This window comes from Tenrec ecaudatus, chromosome 5, assembly GCF_050624435.1.
Source record: "Tenrec ecaudatus isolate mTenEca1 chromosome 5, mTenEca1.hap1, whole genome shotgun sequence".
Taxonomy (NCBI): Eukaryota; Metazoa; Chordata; class Mammalia; order Afrosoricida; family Tenrecidae; genus Tenrec; species Tenrec ecaudatus.
In genome coordinates this window covers 114,041,232-114,066,583 of record NC_134534.1, presented here as the reverse complement: position 1 = coordinate 114,066,583, position 25,352 = coordinate 114,041,232, and the positions used below count along the sequence as shown (strand labels likewise).

At 41.1% G+C, this 25,352-nt stretch overlaps 1 protein-coding gene across 2 annotated transcripts in view; it reads right to left on the bottom strand.

Annotated features, from left to right (window-relative positions):
- Positions 1–25,352, bottom strand: part of NTRK2 (neurotrophic receptor tyrosine kinase 2) — a 494,743-nt gene that overhangs the window by 367,646 nt on the left and 101,745 nt on the right. For both annotated transcript variants that reach the window (XM_075549850.1, XM_075549851.1), the window contains exons 11-12: positions 23,951–24,051; positions 18,333–18,432 (exon numbers count right to left, since the gene is read on the bottom strand). In XM_075549850.1, the coding sequence (XP_075405965.1) occupies positions 18,333–18,432; positions 23,951–24,051 (201 nt within the window). The remainder of the gene's footprint in view (positions 1–18,332; positions 18,433–23,950; positions 24,052–25,352) is intronic.

The following is a 25,352-nucleotide window of genomic DNA, read 5'->3' as shown; positions in this document are numbered from 1 at the left end:
TAGATGCTTCTCTCCTTGCCACGTATAGTTTGTAGGGGCCTCCCCACATGGTCGTCTTTCATCTGGCTGGTCTCGTCTGTGCTCCTCTTACTAAAAGCATCATTCAGATGGGTCAGGACTAGCGCTATTCTGGCGTGACTACTCATGGTCACTGATGCCATCGTCAAGACCCTTCTAAACAAAGCCACATTCATAGGTACTGGGGACTAAGACTTCAAAGTATCTTTTTGGAGGGTGGGTACACCATTTAATTCATACTATTAAAAATAGCAAAACTCCTATCCTCCCCTCTTACCCTACTTCACTTTTATTCCTAGAATTTGCCGTAACTCAAAGATGGCCTCTATCTGTCTTTCTCTGCCCTTTGTCCGTCTCCACTCCAGTTTCAGCTCCAGGATGCAGAAACTTTGTTCTGTTCAGTTCTAAAAGTCCGGTGTCCTAGGATAGCCCTATAGCAGATTTTTTTTCATTTAAATCATTTTTGAGATTATTTTGCACTTATTCTTCATGCCAGTATTTTTGTTCCAAAACTTAGTCCCATCCTAAGCATTAGGCTCATTGGTGATATAAACATTTGTGTTGCCTACCAGTTGAAAGGTTGATGCTCAAGTCTAATAGGGGTACCATGGGAGAAATGCCTATTGCTCTGCTCCTGTAAAGACTACAGTTCTCTTTTGGAACACATGGTGCCATCATACATGAGAATCAACTTGTTAGTAATAGGTGAGCTTAAACACCAACGACGTAAAACTGGGAGTATGGTGTGCCAAGTCAATGATCTCAGCACACATTTGAATACAATATCATGATTACAACAAAAAGGAAGCTCCCGAGTATCTCTTAAAACCAACCAATGTACCACCCATGGCATAAGGCCCCAGCTTTGAGAAACAATATCATCCAATGACCAACTAGGGACTTGTTACATAACTAAAGCAATACATTTGACATGGCATATGATTTATTGTGGTTTTTTAAAATACTATTTCTTAGTATAAATACTATTTATTCTTGCAGCATAAAACATTGAAGTCAGGGTTATGAGGTCTGAATTCTAGCCCTAGATCAGCTACAAACCAGTTATATAAACCGTATCCAAGTCACTTAAGCTTTATTACCTCCAATGTCCTCATCTAGAAACAAGAGGGTTTTGCATGACAATGGGCTCAGGCTCAGGAGCACTTGTGAGGAGAGCCAGCAGACTGGCAGTATTTTGTTGTGCTGTGCATCTTGTCCCTGTGGTCAGAGCCTACTCATGCGCCCAACAACAGCAAAGACAACCACAAAGCTTGCTAGGAGATCTCATTGCCTTTGATTTTACCCACTACCACAAAACTGAAGCAGGAAATGCTGAAAGCAATTAGGTTTGATATAATCTTAAAATGTGATGTTGTTTTTGATAATCAACAATTGTTTTCTATAACCCCAAGATCCTCCCATTGTTGGCAGCTGGACATCAAACATCCATTGACTCAGGAATGATTATCTAGAGCAGTGGTTCTCAATCTGGCGGTCGAACGACCCTTTAACAGGGGTCACCTGATTTATAACATTACACTTATGAAGCAGCAATGAAAATAATTCTATGGTTGGGGGGGGCGGTCCCCACAACATGAGAAACTGTATTAAAGGGTCATGGCATTAGGAAAGTTGAGAACCACCGATCTAGGCAGAGCTAGAATAAAAGAGTCTGGCCAGATTGAAATAAAGAAGACCAGTAGTAGAAGGTATGATTGAATTAGGGAAATATAGAATCATTGGAGACATCAAGCTTCACAGATATGACAAAAATTATTTTGAAGCAGATAAAATTCCCCATGTGCAATAGGAGTCAGAAAAATTGTATAAAATAATATACATCCTTTGGAAATTAAAGTCCCAGTAAGGAACAAGGGCATAGCTTCTTCAAAAGCACCACATTATTGACAAACTAAAAGAGTAAAGAAACATTCTAAAGTAAAAGCATAATAATAGTACACATAACAACGAAATGCAATTCATGAACACTAACTTGATGCCTGTTTGAAATAAAAATAGCTTTGAAAGGTATGTTTTCAATATCTGGGGAGAACTGAAAATAGACTATATAACATCTGTTATTAGAGAGTCATTTTCATTTTCCTGGGTGCCATGATCATGGGACTGTCATTGTGCTTTTAGGAAAAAGCATGTCCTTATTATTAAGAAAAACACACTGGAGAATTCAGGAATGAAATGGCATGTGGGCAATTTGTTTTCAAATAGCAAATGTTAACAGCTGTTGAATCTAGGTATTGAGTATACAATGTTATCTGTAATATTCTTTCAACTTTTCTTTGTGTTGAAAATATCAACAGACAGGAAAATATCAACAGACAGTGAGGATGATTACACCACATGATGGCAATAATAAATGTCACTGAGTGTACATATAAGAATATTGAGACAACAAACAGTTGGTCATAAATATGTTGCACAATATAGAAAAATTGGAGACATCAAGATCCCCAAGTATGACAAAAATTATTTAGAAGCAGATAAAATTCCCCATGTGCAATATGAGAGAGCAAGAGAATATTTAAAATGTTAGAGACAGGCAGAAAACCCCTCTAACCTGTTTCCTGATCAAGTATGGGAGTTGAGGAACCCTCTGGTCAGATTTGAGTTAAAAAAATAAAGTCCCAAGTACACCTTTTTTAGAAGGACCTGAAAAGGCTACCAAGATGTCAAAGCAATAGAAATTCCCCAATGGCATGAGAGTGTTTCAGTAGAGAGCGCATTTCAGTGTGCAAGGTGGAGCCAATGTCAGAGCATTTTGTGGGTCCCTACGCCTGCAAGGACACCCTTGCAGACAGGTGTGTCAAAGTGGTCATACCTAGTTTAGAACCCAAGTGATTAATAACAAGTGGAAAGACAGGCAACTCAGCAAATTCAAGCATGGAGATCTCTCCATTCCATGCTAAAATTCTAGCATGGCCATCTGCAAATTCTAGCATGGCCACAGATCGATCCACTCCCTATGCCGGGGCACATCATAGCCTCTGAGAGATGATCGCTGTCACGAAGCTGACGGGCAGCATGAGAAAATGGAGAGAGAAAAGCGACCAACACAAAACTGATGAAGCCAATGGAGAATTTCCTGTGATCATCAATGGTCTCAGCTTACTCAGAAGGCCAAGAGATTAGATTTCTGCTACTTACTGGAAAAAGTACTTAAACAAGAGATTTTATTGAACAATAGAGTCTTATCTCACAGTCTGTGTCTTTGATGTGCATCTGCTCCTTTCTCAATCCAGTCCCAGATCTTTTTCTAGCCCTTCACCCATTGCCAAGGTGGCATATAATGAAAATATATACAGCAAGGAATAAATAATTTGGGGATACAAGTTTACATTTTAGGATACAATTTAATATCATATTTAAATAGTCTGTACTTATAGAGAAAATATTAAATGTGGATAATACAGAAACTATTTCTCCTGGCATATGAAATATGTGGCATTTCAGTATGGATAAATCTAATATTCTAATGATTTATTTTAAGCAAAATAATAAACCAATACCCAGAAGTCACACTCAAAAATATTACAAAACAGACCAGCTGTTGGACTGCTTGCTTCCTAAACCCACACTGCATTCTGGGAAGGAATAGCTTCTACAGAACTGCCTCTCTCTTCTCTCAAGCTTGAGTTTCAAAGGCAACTGTGCAGGATGGATGCCACATGTTAATTAATAGTTGTTGAAAATTTCCACTAAATAAAAATTGACTCCTCTGTATAGCTCAGAGACAATATTTTCTTGAGATGAACACCATTTTAAACTGCAGTGGGGAGATCAGTGTTGACCTACAGATGTCATGTTTTCATAGAAAAGAGACGATGGCTACTCCATAGAGAACAAATAAATACTATCATTACACACTAAAATAATGCAAGGTGTGCAACTGTGTAAAGTAGCTTTAACGCAATGCCCAAACAGGAGAGGATCTTGCTTTATTGATTGAGTCTTTTGATGTTGACCTCTTACTTCTGGTCATGACAAAGTTTCTGTTACACATTGTCCAGAAAGTAAGAGTGGGACAGGCTCGGCTGTGTGGTCGACTCACTTAGTCTTGCCAGGACTACAAAGTTAATGACTGCAAGTGTTCTGCAATCGATTATGGTGAAGATTGCACAACTCCTTTGGAGTATAATTGGCCTATTGAAGGGTATGATTATGTGCATCATACATGAACAAAAATGTTAAAAGAATCAACACCACTTCATTCTCAATATTTTCCCTTCCCACATAATTCCCACTCGCCGAATTCAAGTCTGCTTCCTTCTTACATAGTTTTCTGTGGGCTGAGATAACTTTTCTGCTTTCAGGTATATTACTAAGGGCTTACACTACCGCTCATCTGTCATTTTGTTCTAATGTAGTTGCCTCATGATGTTAGAACCTATGCCCCCATCATTTAAAAATCCCATCATGATTACTCAAGACCCACAGATTTGAGTGGTGCTTCCAGATTAAAATGGACTTGGGGTGGGGGGTGGGGGGTGGCCTGGTGATGTATTTTAGGAATTATACAATGAATGAAAACTTTAGGGATCACAACGAAATATTGATGCAGACAGTGCTAAGAGATGAGCAGCCCAGGTTTAAGGCACTATACACTGTCCATAACAATGAGCCCAAACCTATCAGCACACATGAAGACGGTACAGGCCCAGCAACTTCTTCTATACATAAAGTCACAGGGAGTAAAACCAACACAAGGGACGCTGAGAAAAGCAAAATGTAAGGGATTTAAATATAGATCAGAGTTGTGATATTATGTATCAATCTACTTCAGCCATGATTTTCAGGACTATGTAATGATCCTCCATTTTGGGATCTGATGGTATATGGATTTTCTGACCCTGAGAGCTCTCTCTATTATCCTCTGACCTCCAGCTCTTAGGACATGAGCCAGCACTTTGCTTTTTAGCTGGTCAGGCCAAACAAGCACACAAGTCAGGAGACGCCTCAGCAGGGGCCTCGCCCCACAGATTGAGGACTCACCAGACTCCATAACCACATGGGCCATTTTTTTGAAATACATATGTATATGTATTTTGATGATTCTGTTCCCCTAAAAATCAAGCCTAAAACAGGAATTTGTCTCTTTCTCCGTCTCACATCCTGTTGCTACAACTCCCAATAAGCCAATGTTTTTCCACTTTTGCTGCTGCCTTGGGAAAGACAAAGGTCCCTATCACCATTGTTTCCGTTTTGGCTTTGCTCACTGGGCATGCACAGTCTCAGTCTGTAGCTGTAATAATATTGCTGTCAGTCTACTGCATAAGGAAGAGTTTAGTTTCCTCCAGAATCCCCCATTCCTCTTAAGCAAGCTATAAGTAATCAAAAATCAAAGCTTATATTTGTATTAAATAAATCATTCTAGTAGTTGCAATACTCTCTGTGCAAAAAGGAAATGTACTAGATCAGGATGTTCATTCACTCCTATTTCTCCATCTCTGGGTGTCAGGGGAGAAATCGTCTCCCCAGACCTGCTCCTTCTGCCCTTTTCCTTCAATACATGCTCCTCCCATAAGTAACCTGGTAAAACAGCCATGGCAAACCAGTCTACCAAAACTCAGTTTAAACTGGCAAATCTTTTGGAGAACAACAATATTTACAAGTAGCAATAATTCACAATAGCAATTCGCTTCATTGGCTGAGGGGTTTCAAATAAGCATATGCTTCAGCAATTTTACATTCATATTATGTGCCTATGAAGTATAGACATACTATAAATTGCCCTTTTCCCTATAAACTTAACAAATCAATATGGAAGCACTCATATAGACTATATACCGTTGTGATATTTTCTCTCGTTCAGATTTAACCTGAGTCCCCTATACTTTTCCTCAATGATGTTATTGTTATGGTTGTTGTTAGTTGTGACTGAGTCAGCTACAACTCCACGTGTAGAACAGAACAAAACTGCCCAGTTCTGTACCATCTTCATGATCACCAACATGCCTTGGTCCTTTGTTCTAGCCACTGTGTATTTTGTGTGTTTTTTCTTAGATAAGGTATTTACTTTCCAGCTCTTTATCAACAATATTGAAGCCTTTTTTCTTAATCGCCCTTAGTCTAGAAGCTCAGCTGAAACTTGTCTTCTATGCATGGCCCTACTGGAACTAGAAAGAGGACTGGCATAACTTCCCACTCCATAGAGGCACACCAAACATGGTACTGTGCCAAGCAAACAAGTGATAGAATCACCATGAACTTAATCTGAAAAATAACTGCCTCTTATAGGCACTAAACTAAGCACACATTTAGTTCTTATTATCCCTTGAGTGAGAAATATTCGCCCTTCAAGAAGAATTCAAGACTTAGAAATTTTACATGTTTTGGCCCAAATTATAGTTATCACCTCAAAACAAGGAAAACAAAACCCCTTGCAACTGTAGCAATAAGTAACACTATGATAAGTAGAGAAAATATTGATTTCATTTTACCCGAATCCATAATCAGTCAATGGAAACCAGTGACAAGAATTAAAGGATGTAACATATTGGACAAATATGTTGTCAAAAGCCTCTTTCAAGTGTGAAAGAGTAAATGTGTCACTCTGCAGACTAAGGTGTGCGTGGTCCAATGCTGTAGTATTTTTAATCACGTCATATGCTTGCAAAAGCTGGATGATGCATAAAGAATACCGAGGAAGAATTGGTTCCTTTGAATTATGCTGTTGGCAAAGGATTATGTTGCTGGCAAATCATCTTGACTATACACTGGACTGCTGGAGGATCGAGCGCACCTGACGCAGAGAAGGACAACCAGGACACTCCCTGCGAAGGCGATGGTGAGACTCGGTCTCACTTACTGTGAACATGTTTTAGGAGGGACCCATTTCTAGTGAAGGCTAGGGTGTTCAGTAAATTGGAGTATTAGCAGAAAAAGGAAGTGTTTTTTTTCCCCATGAAATGAGCTGACACAGTGACTGGTACAATAGTCAGAAACACAATAGTCAGAAACAATTGTGAGGGTAATATGTGACCAGGAACGTTTACCTTCTGTTGAACCGAAGTGACGGGATCTAACTCAATGGCACACCACAACAGCAACAGCAGAGAGCACGTGGGAAACTCAGGAGTTAATCATAAGCTTATCAGTTTCATAGGCTCCATTATTATATTTCTAGATGCTCCTGGGAATGAAGATTTAACAGCTAACAGCGTACAAACATGGAGGGTGTGCAGGCCTCTAACAGGCTGTATTCTGATATGCCACATGGGAACTTGACAGATTTAGGGCTAAATTTATTCCTATACTCATTCAGGATCTCTTGCCCAAAATAAAGTAAGATAAAATCAAGGCATATGTTAAAATGTATGCCAAGATATTTTATGTCTTCTTCATAAATTCTGAGAACCTTATCTACAACACTCAGACACTAGAGACAAGGAAGTAGAATATCGATAGAACAAAATATAAAATAAGGAAGCACAGAGATGGACAGAATGGCAGGGGGAATGGAAAGGTAAGGGAGAAATGTAGGAAGAAAAGGTTGTAGAGTTTCAGATTTTGAAGTCTTTTATTAAAAACACCACCAAGGAAAACCCTCCCGCTCTGTGTGAGGAGGTCACAATGAACAGAGCCGCCAAAGGCTTTGTTGTTCATGGCCACTACGTCTGGTTAGACTCTTCGTGACCTCTGCGCTGTGGAGAATTTCTCCAAAGTGGTTTCAAAGTCATTTGAAAGTGCTTTCTGCACCCAGAAGCAGATCACAGGTCTGCCAGTCTCTTAATGCACCTCTGGGTGAGTTCGAACCACCAACCTTTTGGCTGCAGTAGAGCACGTGACTGTTTGTGTCACTGTAACAGCCCACCGCAAGGTTTAAGAAGAGCCAAAGTCAAAGCAACACAATTTTGACTAACAATTAAAGCACAGAATCTAGTTTCCCCAAGAGCCTTTGCCAGTTAGTAAATGAGAGTAGAAAGTTGCTCAAAGAACGTGCCGCTGAATCCTAATGGGATTCTGGGAACGTCCAGAGTGCGCAGTCATAAACACTCAGAGTTCAGAGCTCCTTTCAGGGCCAGCTGCGGTGGGGAAAGCTGATTTCTCTCCTTGCTGTGGCAGGGTTAGAGAATACAGGTTGCACCTGACGTACCGGTGCTGTCAGAGTCTTTGACACCAAAATGAGGCCAGAGTCCGTGGGATGGTGGTAATGTCACTGGGGAAGGTGCAGCCAAGGCAGTGGCCTTCTCTTGGAGTGGTAACACATCCCCCCCCCACCCACCATGTTCACTACCTTGGTTCCACGTTGGTCAATGGGAGAGGGGAGGAATGTGGGAGCAGTGGAGCCAAGTCGGCACTCAGGCTTCCGTGAGGACAAGGTTAAGGGAGAGACTGGCCCCGCATTGTACCCCGTCAGAGGCTAGGGGCTGCTTGGGCTGATTGCACTCCCTCTGAGATTAGGAGAGGGGTGGTGTGGCAGGAGTCCCCATACTGGGAGACCCCAACCCTAGAGAGGGCACTGTATCCCCTTTGTGTCTTGCCTAATCAAGTGGATTCTCAAAAGTTCCACACATTTGCAATATGCAGCGAAGGAAAATGCATGCTCCCCATAACCCAAATGTTGGCACTCAAAGAAGGAAGAAGCATTGGAAAGTTTTTTTTTTAACCTCACAAACATACGGGAAAAGGTTTTTATAACATCACCCAAATGAGAGGAAAGAAACACTTGGATTAGTTTTTGTCTTGAGAGATATACATATTTCAATTTCTTAATGACTCTGAGTCTGAATTAAATGCATTTCAATCAATGTCTTTTCTGTAATTTCTGAAAACTTGATTGGCGTGGACACATTTTTATGCTAAAATACATTGTGACCTCAATTTGAAGTTGGCAGGAGGTGGTGTAAAAGGTTTCTGTGGAAATGTAACCTCTCCAATGGTATTTTATGAGGTTTACCTTCTCCTACCAGGAGAACCAAAAACACCTGCTGCTTACTTTGTCAAAGAACACTTAATCACCAATTTTCTTCTAACTTCTTTTCTATTAATGCCAGTCTGGCTCTAGAATGAAGCCCTAGTGGCCCTGTCAGGGATGCCTTGGTCTGCTAACCACAAGGCCTAAAGTTCAAAACTGCCAGCTCTCTGTTTCTGCAAAGATTTACTGCCTCCCAGACCCTCTGTAGGGCCACCGTGAGTAGGAATTGACATGAAAACAGTGAGTTTGGTTTGGTTTGGTATCAAAATTGAACTTATGTGCATCTTTTCTCAACCCATTTCAAGTCTCCATCACATACAAGATGTTATTCAAAATAATTTTCGAACACTTGGTAACCACATAATGTCAATTGATCCACACTAAGAAGAGGTCATACTTATGTAGTGATCACTACAGGTCAGGAACTTTTCCAAGTGTTTTACATATGTAAATTCAGCATGTCTGCATTTGTCTGAATAACAGCCCTATGAGTAATTTTGTTTCATTACTTAAGAGGATGCTGAAGGAAAGAGAGGAGGAAGACCCTCCTCTGTCCTCCCAGAGGCAAAGGGTTCTGCATTGCTGTGAGCTAGCTGCATGGTCCCCGGGCCAAAACAACCTGAAGCTCAAGGCTGAGCAACTGAGCTTTCACCTCCTGTAAACAGTTAAGGTCTCAGAAGTCTCCAGCGGTCTCTAGGAGTCACACTGACTCAAGGGCAGTGAGTTTAGTTTTTGATTGAGATTAGTGCCAGACTACACTCAAACGCTGTTAAGCAAAATGCAGGAGATACCTAGGAAGTGAGGCAGCATGAACAAGGCAAATTTTGTTATCTTTAAAAACATGCTGGGCAAGACTGGGGTGATAGAGAAACTATAGACCCCCCCCAAAAAATGTGGACATCCTTACCTAAATACATGTGGAATTAATCAGGTTTGAAATCAGGGTTTCCTTTGGTTATGTAAATGAGGCCTGCGACACAGTAGTGTGTGTCCTAAACCTAATTCTTCTGAGTTACAAAAACAGCAGAAGAGATGGGATAGGGAGGATGAGAGCAGGCTTCACCAAGGGAGAAGCTGTCCACAAGCCACCAAATGTCAAGGGACACTGGGCTCTCAACAAGGGAGGACACTTCCCCGGAGCTAATGCTCTAATTCGAGCCTGTAGCCTCTAAAAACAGGATAGGCTGGATAAGCTACCCAGAGAAGAAAACAACTGGACAGATGGTTTCAGGGGGCATGGGAGAGGGTGAAGTTGGCAAAAGGAAGTGGTGTTAACAAACCCAGGGACAAGGGAACAAGAAGTATTCTAAAAATCAGTGGCGAGGAGGGTGTAAGAAGCCTGGTAGGGCCTGATCAAAGGCTATGTTACCAAGAGGAATTACTGAAACCCAAATGAAGGCTGAGCATGACATTGAGACAAGAGGAAAGTAAAAGGAAATAGAGGAAAGAACTAGGAGGAAAAGGGCATTTATAGCGGTCTAAATACAGGCATGTACTTATGTAAATATATTTATATACGATAATGGGGCTATAGATCTATGTGCATATATTTAAAGATTTAGTATTAAGGTCACAGATGGACATTGGGCCCCCACTCAAGTACTCCCTCAATGCAAGAACACTTTCTTCTATTAAACTGGCATTCCACGATGCTCACCTTCCCAACATGACTGCTGAAGACAAAGTGGGTACATAAGCAAATGTGGTGAAGAAAGCAAATTGGTGCCTGGCTATCAAAAGATATAGTATCTGGGGTCTTAAAGGCTTAAAGGTAAACAAGCAGCCATCTAGCTCAGAAGCAACAAAGCTCACATGGAAGAAGCACACCTGCCTGCGTGATCATGAGGTGTCGAAGGGATCAAAGAACAATAAATCATATCATTGTGAATGAGGGGGAGTACATAGTTGGGACCCAAAGTCCATCTGTAGACAACTGGACATCCCCTTATGGAAGGGTTGTGAGAAGAAGACGAGCCAGTCAGGGTGCAGGGTAGCAAGGATGGAACATACAACTTTCCTCTAGTTCTTAAATGTTTCCTCCCCCCCACTATCATGATCCCAATTCTGCCTTATAAATATGGCTAGACCAGAGGATGTACACTGGTACAGATAGGAATGGGAAACACAGGGAATTCAGGGCAGATTAACCCCTTAGAACCAGTGGTAGGGGTGGCAATACCAGGAGGGTGGAGGGAAGGTGGCCTAGAAAGAGGGAACCTATTACAAGGATCTAAATATAACCTCCTCCCTGGGGGATGAACAACATAAAAGTGGGTGAAGGAAGACATTAGATAGTGTAAAATATGAAAAAAACAATAATAATTTATAAATGATCAAGGGTCATGTGAGGCGGGGATAAAATGAGGAGCTGATATCAAGGGCTCAAGTAGAAAGCAAATGTTTTGAGAATGATGAGGGCAACATATGTACAAATGTGCTTGACATACAATGGATGAATGTATGGATTGTGATAAGAGTTGTCCAAGTCCCCAATAAAATGATATTAAAAAAACTAGCACCAAAAAACCTTCCACAAGACAATAAATTTTTGTATATTTCACTACAACAGTACTAATTAACTGAGACAACTAGCATTATTATTCTTTCTGTAATCACAGATGAACCTTTTTTTTCCTTTCTTTTTTTACAATCTACAGAGTAGATAACATGATGATCAATGGCAAAAAAGAGTAAAACTGCTAAGGATTTCATCTTGCTTGCATCCACAATTGTGTAAATCTGGTTGCTGCATAAGCCCTCTTTAATGTGTTGAAAAGCAAGGAGGTTGCTTGGAGGAGACTATGGTACACCTGCATCAAGCCATGGTATTTTCAACTGCCTTAGAAGCATGTCAAGGTTGAGCACCCAATAAAGAAGACCATGGGAGAATCCATGCATTTGACTGTGGTGCTGGCAAAGAGAACCGAAGGTAACACAGACCGCCAGAAGAACAAACAAATCGGTCTTGAAAGAAGTACAAGGTCTTGAAAGTAGAGGCAAGGACGTCAAGAATTATAGTCTCATGTACATTGGCCATGCTGTCGAGAGAGATTGGTCCCTGGAGAAGGGCATCATGCTTGATAAAGTAGAGCGACAGAGGAAAAGAGGAAGCCCCTGGACAAGGTGGATTGACACAGTGGCCGCAACAATGAGCTCAAACACAAGGACAACCGTGAGGCTGGCACGGAGCAGGCAGCATTTCGCTCTGTTGTATATAAGGCGCTACTGCTGGGTTAACAACAGCTCGACGGCGCCTAACAACGACAACAGCAGAATAAAGCGTTGTATTTTATTATATACATAATATACACATCCCAGGTGGTTCCCCGAGCTTCCCTTAAGGACTAGAAATGGTAGTGGAAATGGACGATAATGGGAAATATCAACTTTTAACTCTATCTCTAATTTGCTGGAAATGCTGAAATCAAGAGTGCATTCAGGCATTACTGTTACAATTGTCTATGCTAATTTTTTTCTTTTAAAAGCAGCATTTGGAAAATAGTTTGTCCATCCAGCTGTTGCTACAAATATGCTTCTGGCTCTTGGTCACATTTCCCCTCTTTTAAAAGTTGATCCAAGAATCTGTTAAACTCAACCTCCTCGACCTTCTGAAATTATTCGCAGCTCCTATAAAAGGAAATTTTGCCCTGCTGTGTATGGCCACTTGTAAAGAACCACATTTTTTGGTTGCTGTTGAAAGACAGGTGGGAAATACTTTAAAGGGAGGAGAAACAAAGGGTGGGCCTCGAGTCTGGAGTTGAGAAAGGATGTGGCTGCTTCCTTGGTGATTTTTCCATGAATTGCCAACAGGCAACATCTAAAGCTCAAAACCAGGATAGGAGACCTTCAGGAGAAACTGGCTCGTAGTGGCTCTCCGTGCCGCCTTACTGAAAAGGCACCTCTCCTCTGGGAAGCCGTGAGGGTCACTCACACATCGCATTCTAGGACAAAGAATGTAGCAGTGCTTGGGGCATGCATACCCTGTGTGGACTTGCATCAGTGAATGCAAGTAACACAAAGCCGAGAGAAGTCCATTTTCACGTGAGTGATGAGTGGCATGCCCCTTTCCTTTGGCATCCTTTATATGTCCCATCCTTGTGCATCCTGCATTCCATCAGGCAAGGCTCCTCATGGGGAGCATCCGTGGAAGGCTTGGCAGCCCTAGTGCCTGTCAGAGCACCCATTCCCCCTTCATATGTACTTCTCCGTCTCCAATGAAGAAAGTGAGACAGGAGACAATGTGAGAGCTAACCAACTCATGTGGGAACATTCACAAGCCTGGTAGTCTACACCTTTGGCAATGAAGTTGCTCTGTAGAGTGCTCTGAGCTCCTATCGATGAAAGCCCTATGTCAGTGGCAATGAAAATGGAGAAGCAGGCCTTAGAAGAAACAGGGTAAAAGTAAGCATTCAAATATATGGTTAATGATATTTAGATGTTTTGTACATGCTATATGTCTGGATTAATGATTAATCTCTCAACATCTGGCCAAAGGGCTTCTGCAAATAGAGTAACTCATGGTTCAACCAAAAAACAAAACAAACAAAAAACAAATAGGAAGGGGTAAAGGCACAGAAATGAACATTGGAAAATGGACTGAAATAAATTCTCTCTTGATATCATTATTGAAGTATAGCAGATAGTCTGTTGAATATTGGTAACACAGAAGTTTAAAAAGTTCAATTTTTCAAAAAGGCAATTGTCATCAAGTTGACTCTTGACTCATGGTGACCCTGAGTCCTAGAGCCTCCTTATGTGTCAGGGTAGAATTGTTCTCTATAAGATTTTCAGTGTCTGAATTCTCAGAAGAAATCTGCTAGGCCTTTTATCTGAAGCACCTCGGAGTAAACTTGACCGCCAGCCTTCTGACTAGTCGCTGGGCATGCTTATACTCAGCGAGCCTTACCAGCTAAAGGCATTAAACCATAAATTCCAGATTAAGCCCTAGATGTAAACTACCATACAGCACATTCGCGGGTTTCAGCAGCAAACAGTCATATATTCTGAGGCCAGACTCTACGTCAAGACCTGGGCAAGTTTGATTTCTTACCCAGGGTGATCACATACCTGAAATAATTGAGAAAAAGTAAAACTTTTAGAAACTTTGCAAAATCCCAGGGTATCTTATAACAATTTATCTGTTACTTTACCTTCAAATACTGTTTTCCAATTAACACCTAAAATGGATGCAACTACAAATTCTTTCTGGTCATTTGTCAGTTGCAATTTATGTCACTTGACCTTCAAATACTGTTTTCCAATTAACCCCTAAAGTGGATGCAATTACACATTCTGTCTGATCGTTTGTCAGTTGATTAGTATTTTCAGGATGTCAACTCTAGGCTAGCCATCATCTGGGAAAGTGACGATAGGCAAGCGAAGGCGGATGGCAGTCTTACCTGTTCTGGATTGACCGCCAACAATTTGCTTACAATGAATAGCTAAAAGGGAAACCCTTTATGGAGCCAATGATCACATAGACACAACTCCAGGGAACATACTACAACTCAGGGGTGCATTCTAAGATCAGGACCAACTCACTAGTTTGAGGTTTCAGACATGTCATCTACCCCTAGAAACATAAAGCGTGCATTGCCCTGCGCTCGCTGCAGTGTGATTTCAAGACATTTCTGGTTGACTTGTGTTACCCTGGGCCCTTGGTTTCAACAGTATGAAACTCAATAATCTTTCAAATCTCGAGAGTGCTACCGCAGATGAGAAATAACGGACACAGGACACCAGATTGTGATGAAATGCTTTTTTCTTTGCCATTTTCTCTGAACAGACTCCAGCCCATTGTGACTCGGGTTTGTCAGAGTACAATTACGTCCTTTAGGGCATTCACTGGCCGATGTTTCACAGGTAGACTATCCAGACTTTCCTCCAAGGCTTCTCTGGGTAGATTTGTCTCCAGCAAGCCGCATAGAAGCCAAGCCATTAACCATTTGTTCCACTGGAAGACTTGATGTGATCCTAGGACTGGGTAAAAAATATACGCAACTAAAAGTAAACGAGGAGCCACCTGCGTGCCTCACTCTGTCTCCAGGGCAAGAGAAATAAAGATGGAGGTAGAATCTCTGCCCCCAAATTTATAAGGACATAAGCTACATTTGGAATAATGTATTTGCATATGGATCACTGGTCCCTCCCATAATGTCTACAGTTCTGTCCATGGCTGGCTGGCGTAGTGGGCTACCATCTGAATTGCTAACTACACTGGAAGCAGTTCAAACTGACTTCATGGGATAAAGAGGAGGCTGTCTGTACCTGAAAAGATTTAAAGTTCTAGCCCAGCGGTTCTCAATCTTCTCAAGGCCTCGGCCCTTTCATACAGTTCCTCGTGTGGTGGTGACCCCCAACCATAAAACTATTTTTGTTGCCACTTCATGACTGTAATTTTGTACTGTTATGAATCATTAATGTAAATATCTGATATGCAGGATGTATTTTCACTGTTACAAATTGACCATAATTAAAGCATAATGCTTAATCACAAACAAGGTGTAATTATATATTGTGAAATATTTGTTTCTAACTAAAAATAAATGAAATTTTGTCTTGAAGCATGGTGTAGCATGGGTAACAGTCTTCACACCGGGTACTCATATGTGGGCGTATCTGCATGTGGGTGGACCTACCTGGAGACGGATAGAGGAACAGTATCTCAATTCCTAAGACCATCAGAAATATGTATTTTCTCACGGTCTTAGGCGACCCCTGTGAAGGTGTCATCCAACCCCCGATGAGGGGGTTCTCACCCACAGGTGAGAACTGCTGTTCTATCCTGTCCTATAGGGTCACTATGAATCAGAATCAATGGCTATTAGTTCTTTGGTTGTTACTAAGAAACAACTAGCAACATGTTGCCTGGTTCCCTCTAGCTGTGTAACAGTATTTTGGCCAGTTCTTCCCATATTAAGACCTATGTTTTAAAGTAGTAATTCCAGTTTGAATAGCATTTAAAGTACACTACCTTATATTCATTTTTATCGAGTTTCATTTGCCTCGTTGTGGGATCCTGATCGTAACTTCTAGGTCCCCAAAGATGCTCAGCTCAGCACTGACTTTTAAATCCACCACCTCAACTCAGAACCCGTGCTCAAACCATACCACAGACAGTTTTGCAATAAAATAAAATGAAAATTAGCCATTTGATACAAGAACACAGTCTCAGAGACAAAATTTCTACCAAACTATTTTCTTTATGTTTAGGAATAATGGAGCGAAATGTGCTGAGTTGTAGTTCCAGTCTGAAGGAAGCCAATAACTGGCTCTGTGACAAAAGATTAAGCAATTTTCACTCATAATTCATTAACACACCCTTAGACTATATTGAAAAATACAAGTACTTTATTAGTAATCTCAAATTTTGGAAATGAAGTAGTGTGCCAATCTTGGTGCCAAGAGTCTCAATAGGAACTCTAGTCATCTTGAAATAAAATATCTACCTTCCCTATCCCCCATGGTTGCACTGCAGCGAGAATGTTAAGACTTACAGAGAATTCTTCCAGTTATCATCCTAAACCAAGAGTGGGGAAGGAGTCTCAATTTTAGTCCCAGGGATTCCCAAAGCTTTGGGAGAAGGATTTAGGCACACACTCTCCTGGAAGATATCAGAAAAAAGCAAAAGCAACCTCAAACTAAACTCTTCAAGAAAGGTAAGTTACTCTATTAGGCCCGATTCTCTTGGATAGATTCTGTGCTGGGGATGTCCACTCCAAGTGCGGCTAAGGAAAGAGAGCACCTGATAGGGTAAGAACAGCAAAGTGCCACAGAAGCAGCAGCCCAGCCAAGACCCGTGTGTCAGTGAACCTCAGAATCCAGCAAGGCCTGCGATGTGGATTGCAGAATTGATTTAAAACACTATAGCCACTCGTTCCACCTTGTCGCACGAAGAGAGATCTCACAGCGCAGAGGTTTTCAAAGGAGACTTGGGCACACAGCAACGTCACTTAGAAATTTTTGGAAATGCAAGTTGTCAGGCCCAACCCAGGCCTGAAGTTCTAGTGTAAGCCCAGCAATCTGAGTTGTGTTTTAATGTGGCCGGGCCTGTGAATCACTGTGGTAGAATGCATTAACATCATTGTGCTGTAATCCTTCTCCAAAGCCACACTTATCATTGGAAAATGCAAATTGTCCTCTTCTTAAAGGGAAGTCTTTGATCAGTGAGCCAAAACTCTTCAAGAAGTGGGGGTATTTTAACACTTAATTGACCACGATCCCTCCCTATTTATTTTTGGTGTAGGAACTTGGTCAGGGTCACCAACAAAGAGAGAGAAGAAAGTATCAGAGGTAGATCAGGTTTTCTCCAGAGAACAGAGTATGCCAGGCAACTTCTAACTCACTGCTATTGAGTCAATGCTGACTCACAGGGAGCCCCTGTGAGTTCCGGAGGCTATAACTATTTACAGGAGTAGAAAGCAGTCTTTCTCCCAAGGAATGGCGGATGGTTTCAAACTGCCAACTATGCTGATCACAGCCCAACATGTCACCTCTACTCCACAAGGGTCATGCCAGACAACTCACTACTACTTAAACATTCCTTTCCTAGTGAAAAAGCAACATTTAGAGTAACTAGTAGACCACATAGATAAAGATAACCCATCAGATTTGCCCTCTAACACAAATAATAAGAGACAGCACTAAGACTTTTTGACAGTTTTCCTTGGCTACTTAGAAAACCACACAACACACAACAGCATATTCACCAGTACACAAGTTTACATTTCAAAGCAAATGCTTTTAGTCATTGAAAATATATACATTTTTATAAGATCATCTATAAAATTATTATTCTGCTCAATTATTTTCAGTCTTCAAGGGAGACCAATTATCTATCCTTGCACAAAATAAACCCTCATTTTTAATCCTGAACTGAAAATTTTTCCACTAAAAAATAAAAGGCTCCCATTTACAAAGTTTCAATGGACCACCAATGCTGGATTACATTTATCTTCCCAACTCTGGAAAAGCAGCAGCAACAACTAAAAGCACACCACCAAAGATTTGAAAGTAAAATTTTAGCAGAAAGAGAACCTTTCTGCATGAAGTACAACATGTCCATAAGAAACCTGCCTACTTTTTAAAACAGAGGAAACGTCAAGCACGATTTGCCTTTATCATTTTTAGCCACCCAATCCTCCAGACACCAAGTCTGTGTCTTCGTGTGACAACTACCGTCACTGGACAGCGGGTAGTGCTGAGTGGTCAACATTTTATCAGTGGTCTGGATGTGCAGTAACAGATCCTTGTTGCTGTTTCTTCTGCTTTAAACCTAGTCGTCATCCTTTTAGCTGTTTCCTTCTCTACTGGTAATTAGCATTAGTCACAAACCAAAACAATGCTTCCACACACAACGTAAACTAAACATAACCCTTCTTACCTTTCATGCCAAACTTGGAGTGTCTTGCTAACTTAAGCAGAAACAGCATCACCAGTAGACAAAATCCCACCACAGATGCAATTACCACCACAGCATAGACCTACAAAAAAAGAAGAGAGTTATAGCCTGGCGTATTAGCCCCATGTGTCCATATAATGGTGGGGGTGGTGATGATGATGATAAAGAAAGTACTTCAAACGTATTGACTGGCAAAGTGGAAGGGCAGAGAAGAAGGAGGAAGAACTGCAATTAGATGATTGACACCGTGGCTCCACTGACGGGCCCCAGCATAACAACAATTGAGGATGTTTCAGGACAGGCAGTGTTCTGTTCTGTTGTACACAGAGTTGCTATGAGTTGGAACCAACTCAATGGCACCTAACAACATAATTATTATACTATCATTAATTTTACTAATATCTCCAGTCATTAGTCTTTAATACTATTGTATTTAGTATTATTAAATCCCAGGAGTTCCTGAGTATTGCAAATAGCTAATGCACTCAGCTGCTAATGGAAAAGTTAGAATTTCAAGTCCACTCAATGGTGCCTCAAAAGAAAGGCCTCGTGATCCACCTCTGAAATAAGATGTGGAAAGCCCCAGGGGATGGTTCTCCTCTGACACAGAGAGTAGACAGGAGTCAGAACCAGCTCAGTGGAGACTGCTTTTATTATTAGTCCTGCTTTACAAATGAGGAAGCACAAGGTGAAACTCAAACAATTCATATGCTTAAGAGAGAAGCCGGAAGCATTCGCGGCAAAGCACCGGTAGTGTCTGAGCTGGTGGGGAGTTCATTATGCTGTCCTTTTTACTGTGGTGTCACTTTGAAAATTAATCCCAATAAAATATTTTTTAATTTAGTGAACTGCAAGGTCAGCAGTTGAAACCACCAGCCACTCCAAGGGAGGAAAGACAAGGCTTTCTGCTTCCATAAAGAGTTACAGTCTTAGAAAAACACAGGGGAAGCTCACCCCTGTCCTCCGGGGTCCCTATGAGTCAGCGTCAACTCAATGGCAGTGAGCTCAGAGGTTGTTTGGGGTATCATTTCTATGAAGGAGACATAAAGGAGCCACGGGCGGCCAAGGGGCAGCCGTTTGAGAACACCAGCTGCTCCACGAGAGAAGGATGTGAATTTCAGACTTGGAAACCCCTGAGGAGGCGCTGCTCTGTGCCATGAGGCCATTATGAGTCAGAATCAATTCAACTTGATGGTGGTGGGTTTGTTCTTTGGCTTTGTTATTGCTGAGAGAGGTCAAGTTGCCCTTGGAGTGATATGTTGGAAGGAAGCAACGCTCAAAGACATCGGGTGAGTAGAGCTCTGAGAGCTCGTACTTTACACCCATGGTCTGTACATTTGTCTGTGCGTCTGCCCTGGGTTAATACAAATTCATTTAAAGCTTAAAGTGAAATTCCAAGAAGTGGCGACTCACACAGAGTAAATGCGGACACATGTGCATCATGAGGTGACAGAGGTACAAGTGAAAATGTGATCACACTGCCATTGTTGCTGACTAAGGCATGATGCTGCACCAAGCTGTTGTTGCTGTTAGCTGCCATCAAGCTGGCCCCCACCTCATAGCCACACCTCACACAACAGAATAAGCATTTCCCGGTCCTGTGCCCTCTCCATGGCATTTCATGAGTAGGACCATTATGGCTCATTTGGGTTTCCTTGGCTAATTTTCAGAAGTAGATGGCCAAATCTTTCTTCCTAGTCTGTCTTATTCTGGAAGCTATTCTGAAATCTGTTCAGCCTTGTAACATCACCCGTACCTCCCTTGAAAGACAGCTCGTGGCTGCATATGAGATACATCTGCTGAGAATCAAATCTGGGTTTCCAGCATGGAAGATGAGAATTACACCACGGAATACCAATGTGCCCATGTCACTCCACATGCATATCAATATTTTAGAAACAAGGATGTTAGCAGGACTATGTGCCTCCTTTCAATTCTGTTTCTCAGACCAGTGCACTTATCTCCAAAAAACTTTGATTCTCTAAACCAGAATTTGCTGATCCTTGGCTCAGGGGGTTACTGTGAACATGGAGAAAGAGAGCTATAGATGGATTTGGAATGTAGATGTATTCAGAGCTTACAGGATAAGAAGATCATCTAGATATGAGATGTGGAGGGGTGAGGGATAAATCAAGGAACCCTCCTGGGATTTGGACCTGAGCTCCTTAAGACTAATCCAATCACAAATATATATGTGGTCATGCAACTGAACTGTTCAAAGACTTTCTCTTAGATGGCTCCTCACTATACAACAATAATACAAAAAAACACTTTGGACTGTGTTTCAAACCTTAAGGAGCTGTTCATACCTGTTTCTCCAATCTCACCTCCTACTGCTGCCCTTAACATATTTTACTCTCCAACCAAGCACTGCTTCCATCGTTGTCTCCCACAGATGGAAGGCCCAGCTCACACTCCAAAATACCCATTCCTCTCATTCTTATGCATCCAACTGCCAACCATCCTGCACAGGTAATTTAAAATGGCACCAGGGCAAGTTATGAAAATGCCTTGTCCATAGACAAACATCTTGAGGACTCTGGACCTGGGGACTCAGGACCAGTCTCAGCAAACATCAAAGTCACTTGAAATTTACCTAGTGGACTACATAATGGTCCAGATCCTGCTTTGGTAAGTAGTTCCTAGATCTTGAAAACTTGTAAGTGGCCATCTATCTCGCAACTATTGGTCTCTCTCTGTCCACAGCAAAACAAATAAAAAAATAAAATATGCATGGAAGCAATTAGTGTAATGGACAAATGGATCACATTATCCTTGGCCTCCATAACCCAAAGACCAGGGGGATAAAAGCTACTACTACCAACCAATCTGAAAATAATCACATGAGATATGTATGAGGGATACCCCCTAAAAATGTTTTTTTTTTCTCAAAGTTATACATTTACGTTTTTTAAACCTTATTACCTTCAAAGTACTCTCCATTACACTAAATATTTGTCAAATCTGTGATTCTATTCTTGGAAATATTTTTCCAAATTCATCTATTTGGATGGCTGACAGCACCTCCCTCATTTTATATCACCTCTTCTATGTCACCCAATCTCTGTCCTTTCACATCCCTCTTCATTCAAAGAAACAAAACAAAGTCACACTGAGGAAGGTTAGGAGAGTAGAGTGTGTGGAGAAAATAGGGATGTTGTTATTTTGCCCAAAATTGGCACACTGAGATGGCTGCATAAGCAGGTGCATTGTGTGGTGGCAAAACCAGTTCCCCATCTGCCACAAAGCAGGCTTTTTTTTTTGTGGCACACTGTCACGCTATCTTTTCAGAATATCTAAATGAAACCTTGATGAACAGTCTGACCTGGTGGAACACTATGGTTCAACATTTTCATCCATTCAGGAAGTTGACTGAGGTCCAGAACAGGTTTTGTCATCAATTGAAATTTCACCTTTTTTGAAATGAGAAAACCACTCATACACTTGAGTTTTCCCCCATAGCTCTGTCCTTATAAGCTGTGTTCAATATCACAACACTTTCTGCATCTCTTAAATTAGCCATCACAAAAACGAGGTTGAAGCAAAATTAATTTTACAAAAAAAAGTACCATGATCAGAGAGAACCTTCTCTGGCGATGCCTCTGTGTGCACTAACTCAGAGCAAGTTGCTTGATACTCGCCTATATAGAACAACGTGTACTATGAAAGCTCTGCCCAGCTGAGCTTTTTTTCAGCTGTTTGGGGGTATCTACTCATATAAAAACTCAAATTCATAAAAAAGACTAAGCTTACTGATTGAATAGAGATTTATGGAACCCCCAAGACCATGGCCCTTTGTTGCCCTTCAGACATGGAACTGAACTCACTTCAGTGGCTCATTTCTCAACTGAATAATTCATAGACATCTAAGGAAAACAAAAAACACTAGGCAGGTACGTAATTCACAGAACCCTCAGCCCTTTGAGATGAAAAGGGCAACAATTACCCAAAGATAAAACTCAGAAGGCAGAAAGGGTTAGGAATGGAGAAGGAATGGAAGCGGAAATGTAATAAGGGATATTACATTGTGGGGATCACAAACAATGATGTGAACAAAACAGGTATGAATGTTAAATGGAAGGAAAGAGATTTGATCTGAAAACCACCCAATTCACAGTCATAAGTTAAATAAATAAATAAAATGCCACCTGACTACAACACCTCTCTCTCTCTCTCTCTCTCTCTCTCTCTCTCTCTCTCTCTCTCTCTCTCTTTCTCATTTTATTGGTCATTTCCCATTTATATTTTAGACACTAGTAGTCACATCTGCATCCACCTGCAAGTTTATCCTAAGGTTTTCGGCTTGCAAGTTTTTGTAATCTGGAAGGTATGACACCGCTATTTCAAACACTAGTAGTTATCTACGCTGGCAGGTTTCCCTAAAGCTTTCAGAATGAGATAGACTATGAAGAAAGACCTGGGATTAACGCCCCAAATCAGCCAATGAAAATCTTATGGATTACAACAAAGCACTGTCCCATATAATGCTAAAGGCAAAACTCTTAGATTGTCTATAAGAGCTGCATCAGTGAACTCAGGCAGAACAGTACGTGTGAAAGCAGTTTAGACTGGCAATGTTTGCTATGGAATACATATGATCACCACATGTCAGGGTCCACATCAGAGCAACTAACAGTCACAGTCATCTGAGAAGTAGAGGCTTCCAAAGGGCAAGGGAGGGCTTGAGTTTCATTTGCATTTTTACACCAGCCTTCTCCCTGTGCCTTCCAGAACATGATGGATTTCTCACATTAAACAGATAAACTTCTCTGTAAAAATCTGAAGTGGCAAGCTTGTGCAAGTGTGCAAAATAAAAACAATTATATATGGCCTTGACCAAGAGCTGGTTTCTTGCTCTTCTGGTGATGATCCCTTAGAGGACATCACACCTGGAATGCTGCTATTACTTGGTTCCTACTCACAGTAAATGTACATATGGGCTAAAAGGCAGCCTGGTACTCTCCATCCTCACAAGTGCTATGCGAGAATCCATTGTTGCAGCTACTATGTCAATCCATCTCATTGGAAGTCTTCTGCTATTTCTCAGACCCTCTACTTTTCCAAGCATGATGTCCTTTTCTCAGTACTGCTCTCTCTGGATAACATGTCTGCCTCGCCACCCTTGTCTCTAAGGAGTCTTTTGGCTGTATTTCCTCCCAGACAGATTTGTGTATACTCCTAGCAAGCAGTCATGGTACTTTAAACATTCTTCACCAACACCCCAATGCAAAGAGAACACTCCTGTGGGGTTCCCCAGCTAGGCACGCCCCGCTTTCACGGCATGTGAGGTGGCTGAGATACCGCGCTCGCTCCTCAGTCTTTAAGGAGGCATCTCTGCTCTTTTACATGGTCGGAACGGGAATCATTTACAATGAATGTGACACGTGAAAGGAAAGGACCGTAGGCAGAGGCTATACAGCACCTTAAATCACTTTTCTTAAGCATATATAAAAATCGCTTCCATCTTTAGTGAGCTATTGACACCTGACTATTAAAAACCTCTTGCTGAAGGATAAGCAATGAAGCAGCTACATTCTTCCTGCAACGAAGCAGTCAGCTGCCTCAGAACCAAGCTGAGAAACATTTCTTATCCCACTCACCGAGAGACGCTCCCGACCAGCCTTGTCAGCCACATCTGTGGGAGGGCTCCCACTAGTTCTGTTTGTGGTATCCCCAATGTCATTAGCTGCAGTGCCATAATCTGACATTGAAGAAAGAGAAGAAGCCAGGATATTTTCATTAGGTTGCCGACCAACACAAAGCTACAGAACCACAGCAAGACACAAAAGAAAACAAGATAAATCTCAAAGATTCTAATCCTCTGAAGACCATGGTTTGGCTGCCTATAAAATCAATCCACTCTAAACACAACCATTTATCCAACCGAGATACTTACATCAGCATTCCAAATCAAGCCTCATAGTCTTTCCTGTGTATATACTAGTGTGAGCGTGTATATTGTTATTTGTTTAAAATAAATGGCAAAGGAAATCAATCATCTAAAAGTCATAGGGTTGTAGTAAAGACTATCATTCTGGGACAGTTACATGAGAGCTCAAAGGTCCCATAAGAAGGGGAAGACAGAGTCTAGACATGCATCCAGGCATACAATCAGCCATGCTGATTCCCTGGGAAGGCATATCTAATTTGGATGAGAGGTAGATACTTATACTGGAGTGTGAATTCAGAACAAACACAGAATTTGGTTTACATATTAAATTTCTATAGTTCTGAATTATTAATATTCTAGTTCCAGAATTACTTATATGTAGGGAAATATTTTGTCAGCCAATTTTACTAGTAACATTATGTGCAAATTGTCTCACAACATCCTTGGTAAACATGGGAGATGATGTTACAGTGTATATGTGTGTGTGTGTGTGTGTGTGTGTGTGTATAAAATCTCAAGTAGGAAGGTGCCTTCTTTTCCATCTTCAACAGACTAACTCATCAATTTATCCCCATATGAACTTTTCTAAACCAAATCATGACGCTGGCCTCTGGGCACTTAGCATACGTTTCTTTCATTAGTATAGTGTCCCTCTGAATGTGAATGAAACTAGTTGTACAAGAACCTATTGTTCTTGTTTTCTATTTCATCTTTAACTCTCAAACCCTAATCTCCCCATTTCATCTTGAATGTCCTAAAATATTAATTTCAATTCAAGTGCTAATAGTCATTTGTAGATTCTTTATGAATAACAGCCATTTATGAAACTGAAATAACTAAAAATATCTATAATCTAACAGCATGAAATTTTGACCCAAAGATCCAAAATAAGATCTGAAGCCATTAGGAAGGGGGTTAAAACATATTTTTCAAAGGTAAAATCACAAGTCAAGCTTATGTCCCTCCTGAGACATAATTTGAGATATTCATCTTCCAAATCAAACAAGAAGGGATAGAATAAAATTGCACAAACAGCCTGAAAAAAGTTATGCAAACCAACGTCTTGAGAGAAATCTAGCTTAACCTGCATGAAATAGGTAAAGATGTTGTAA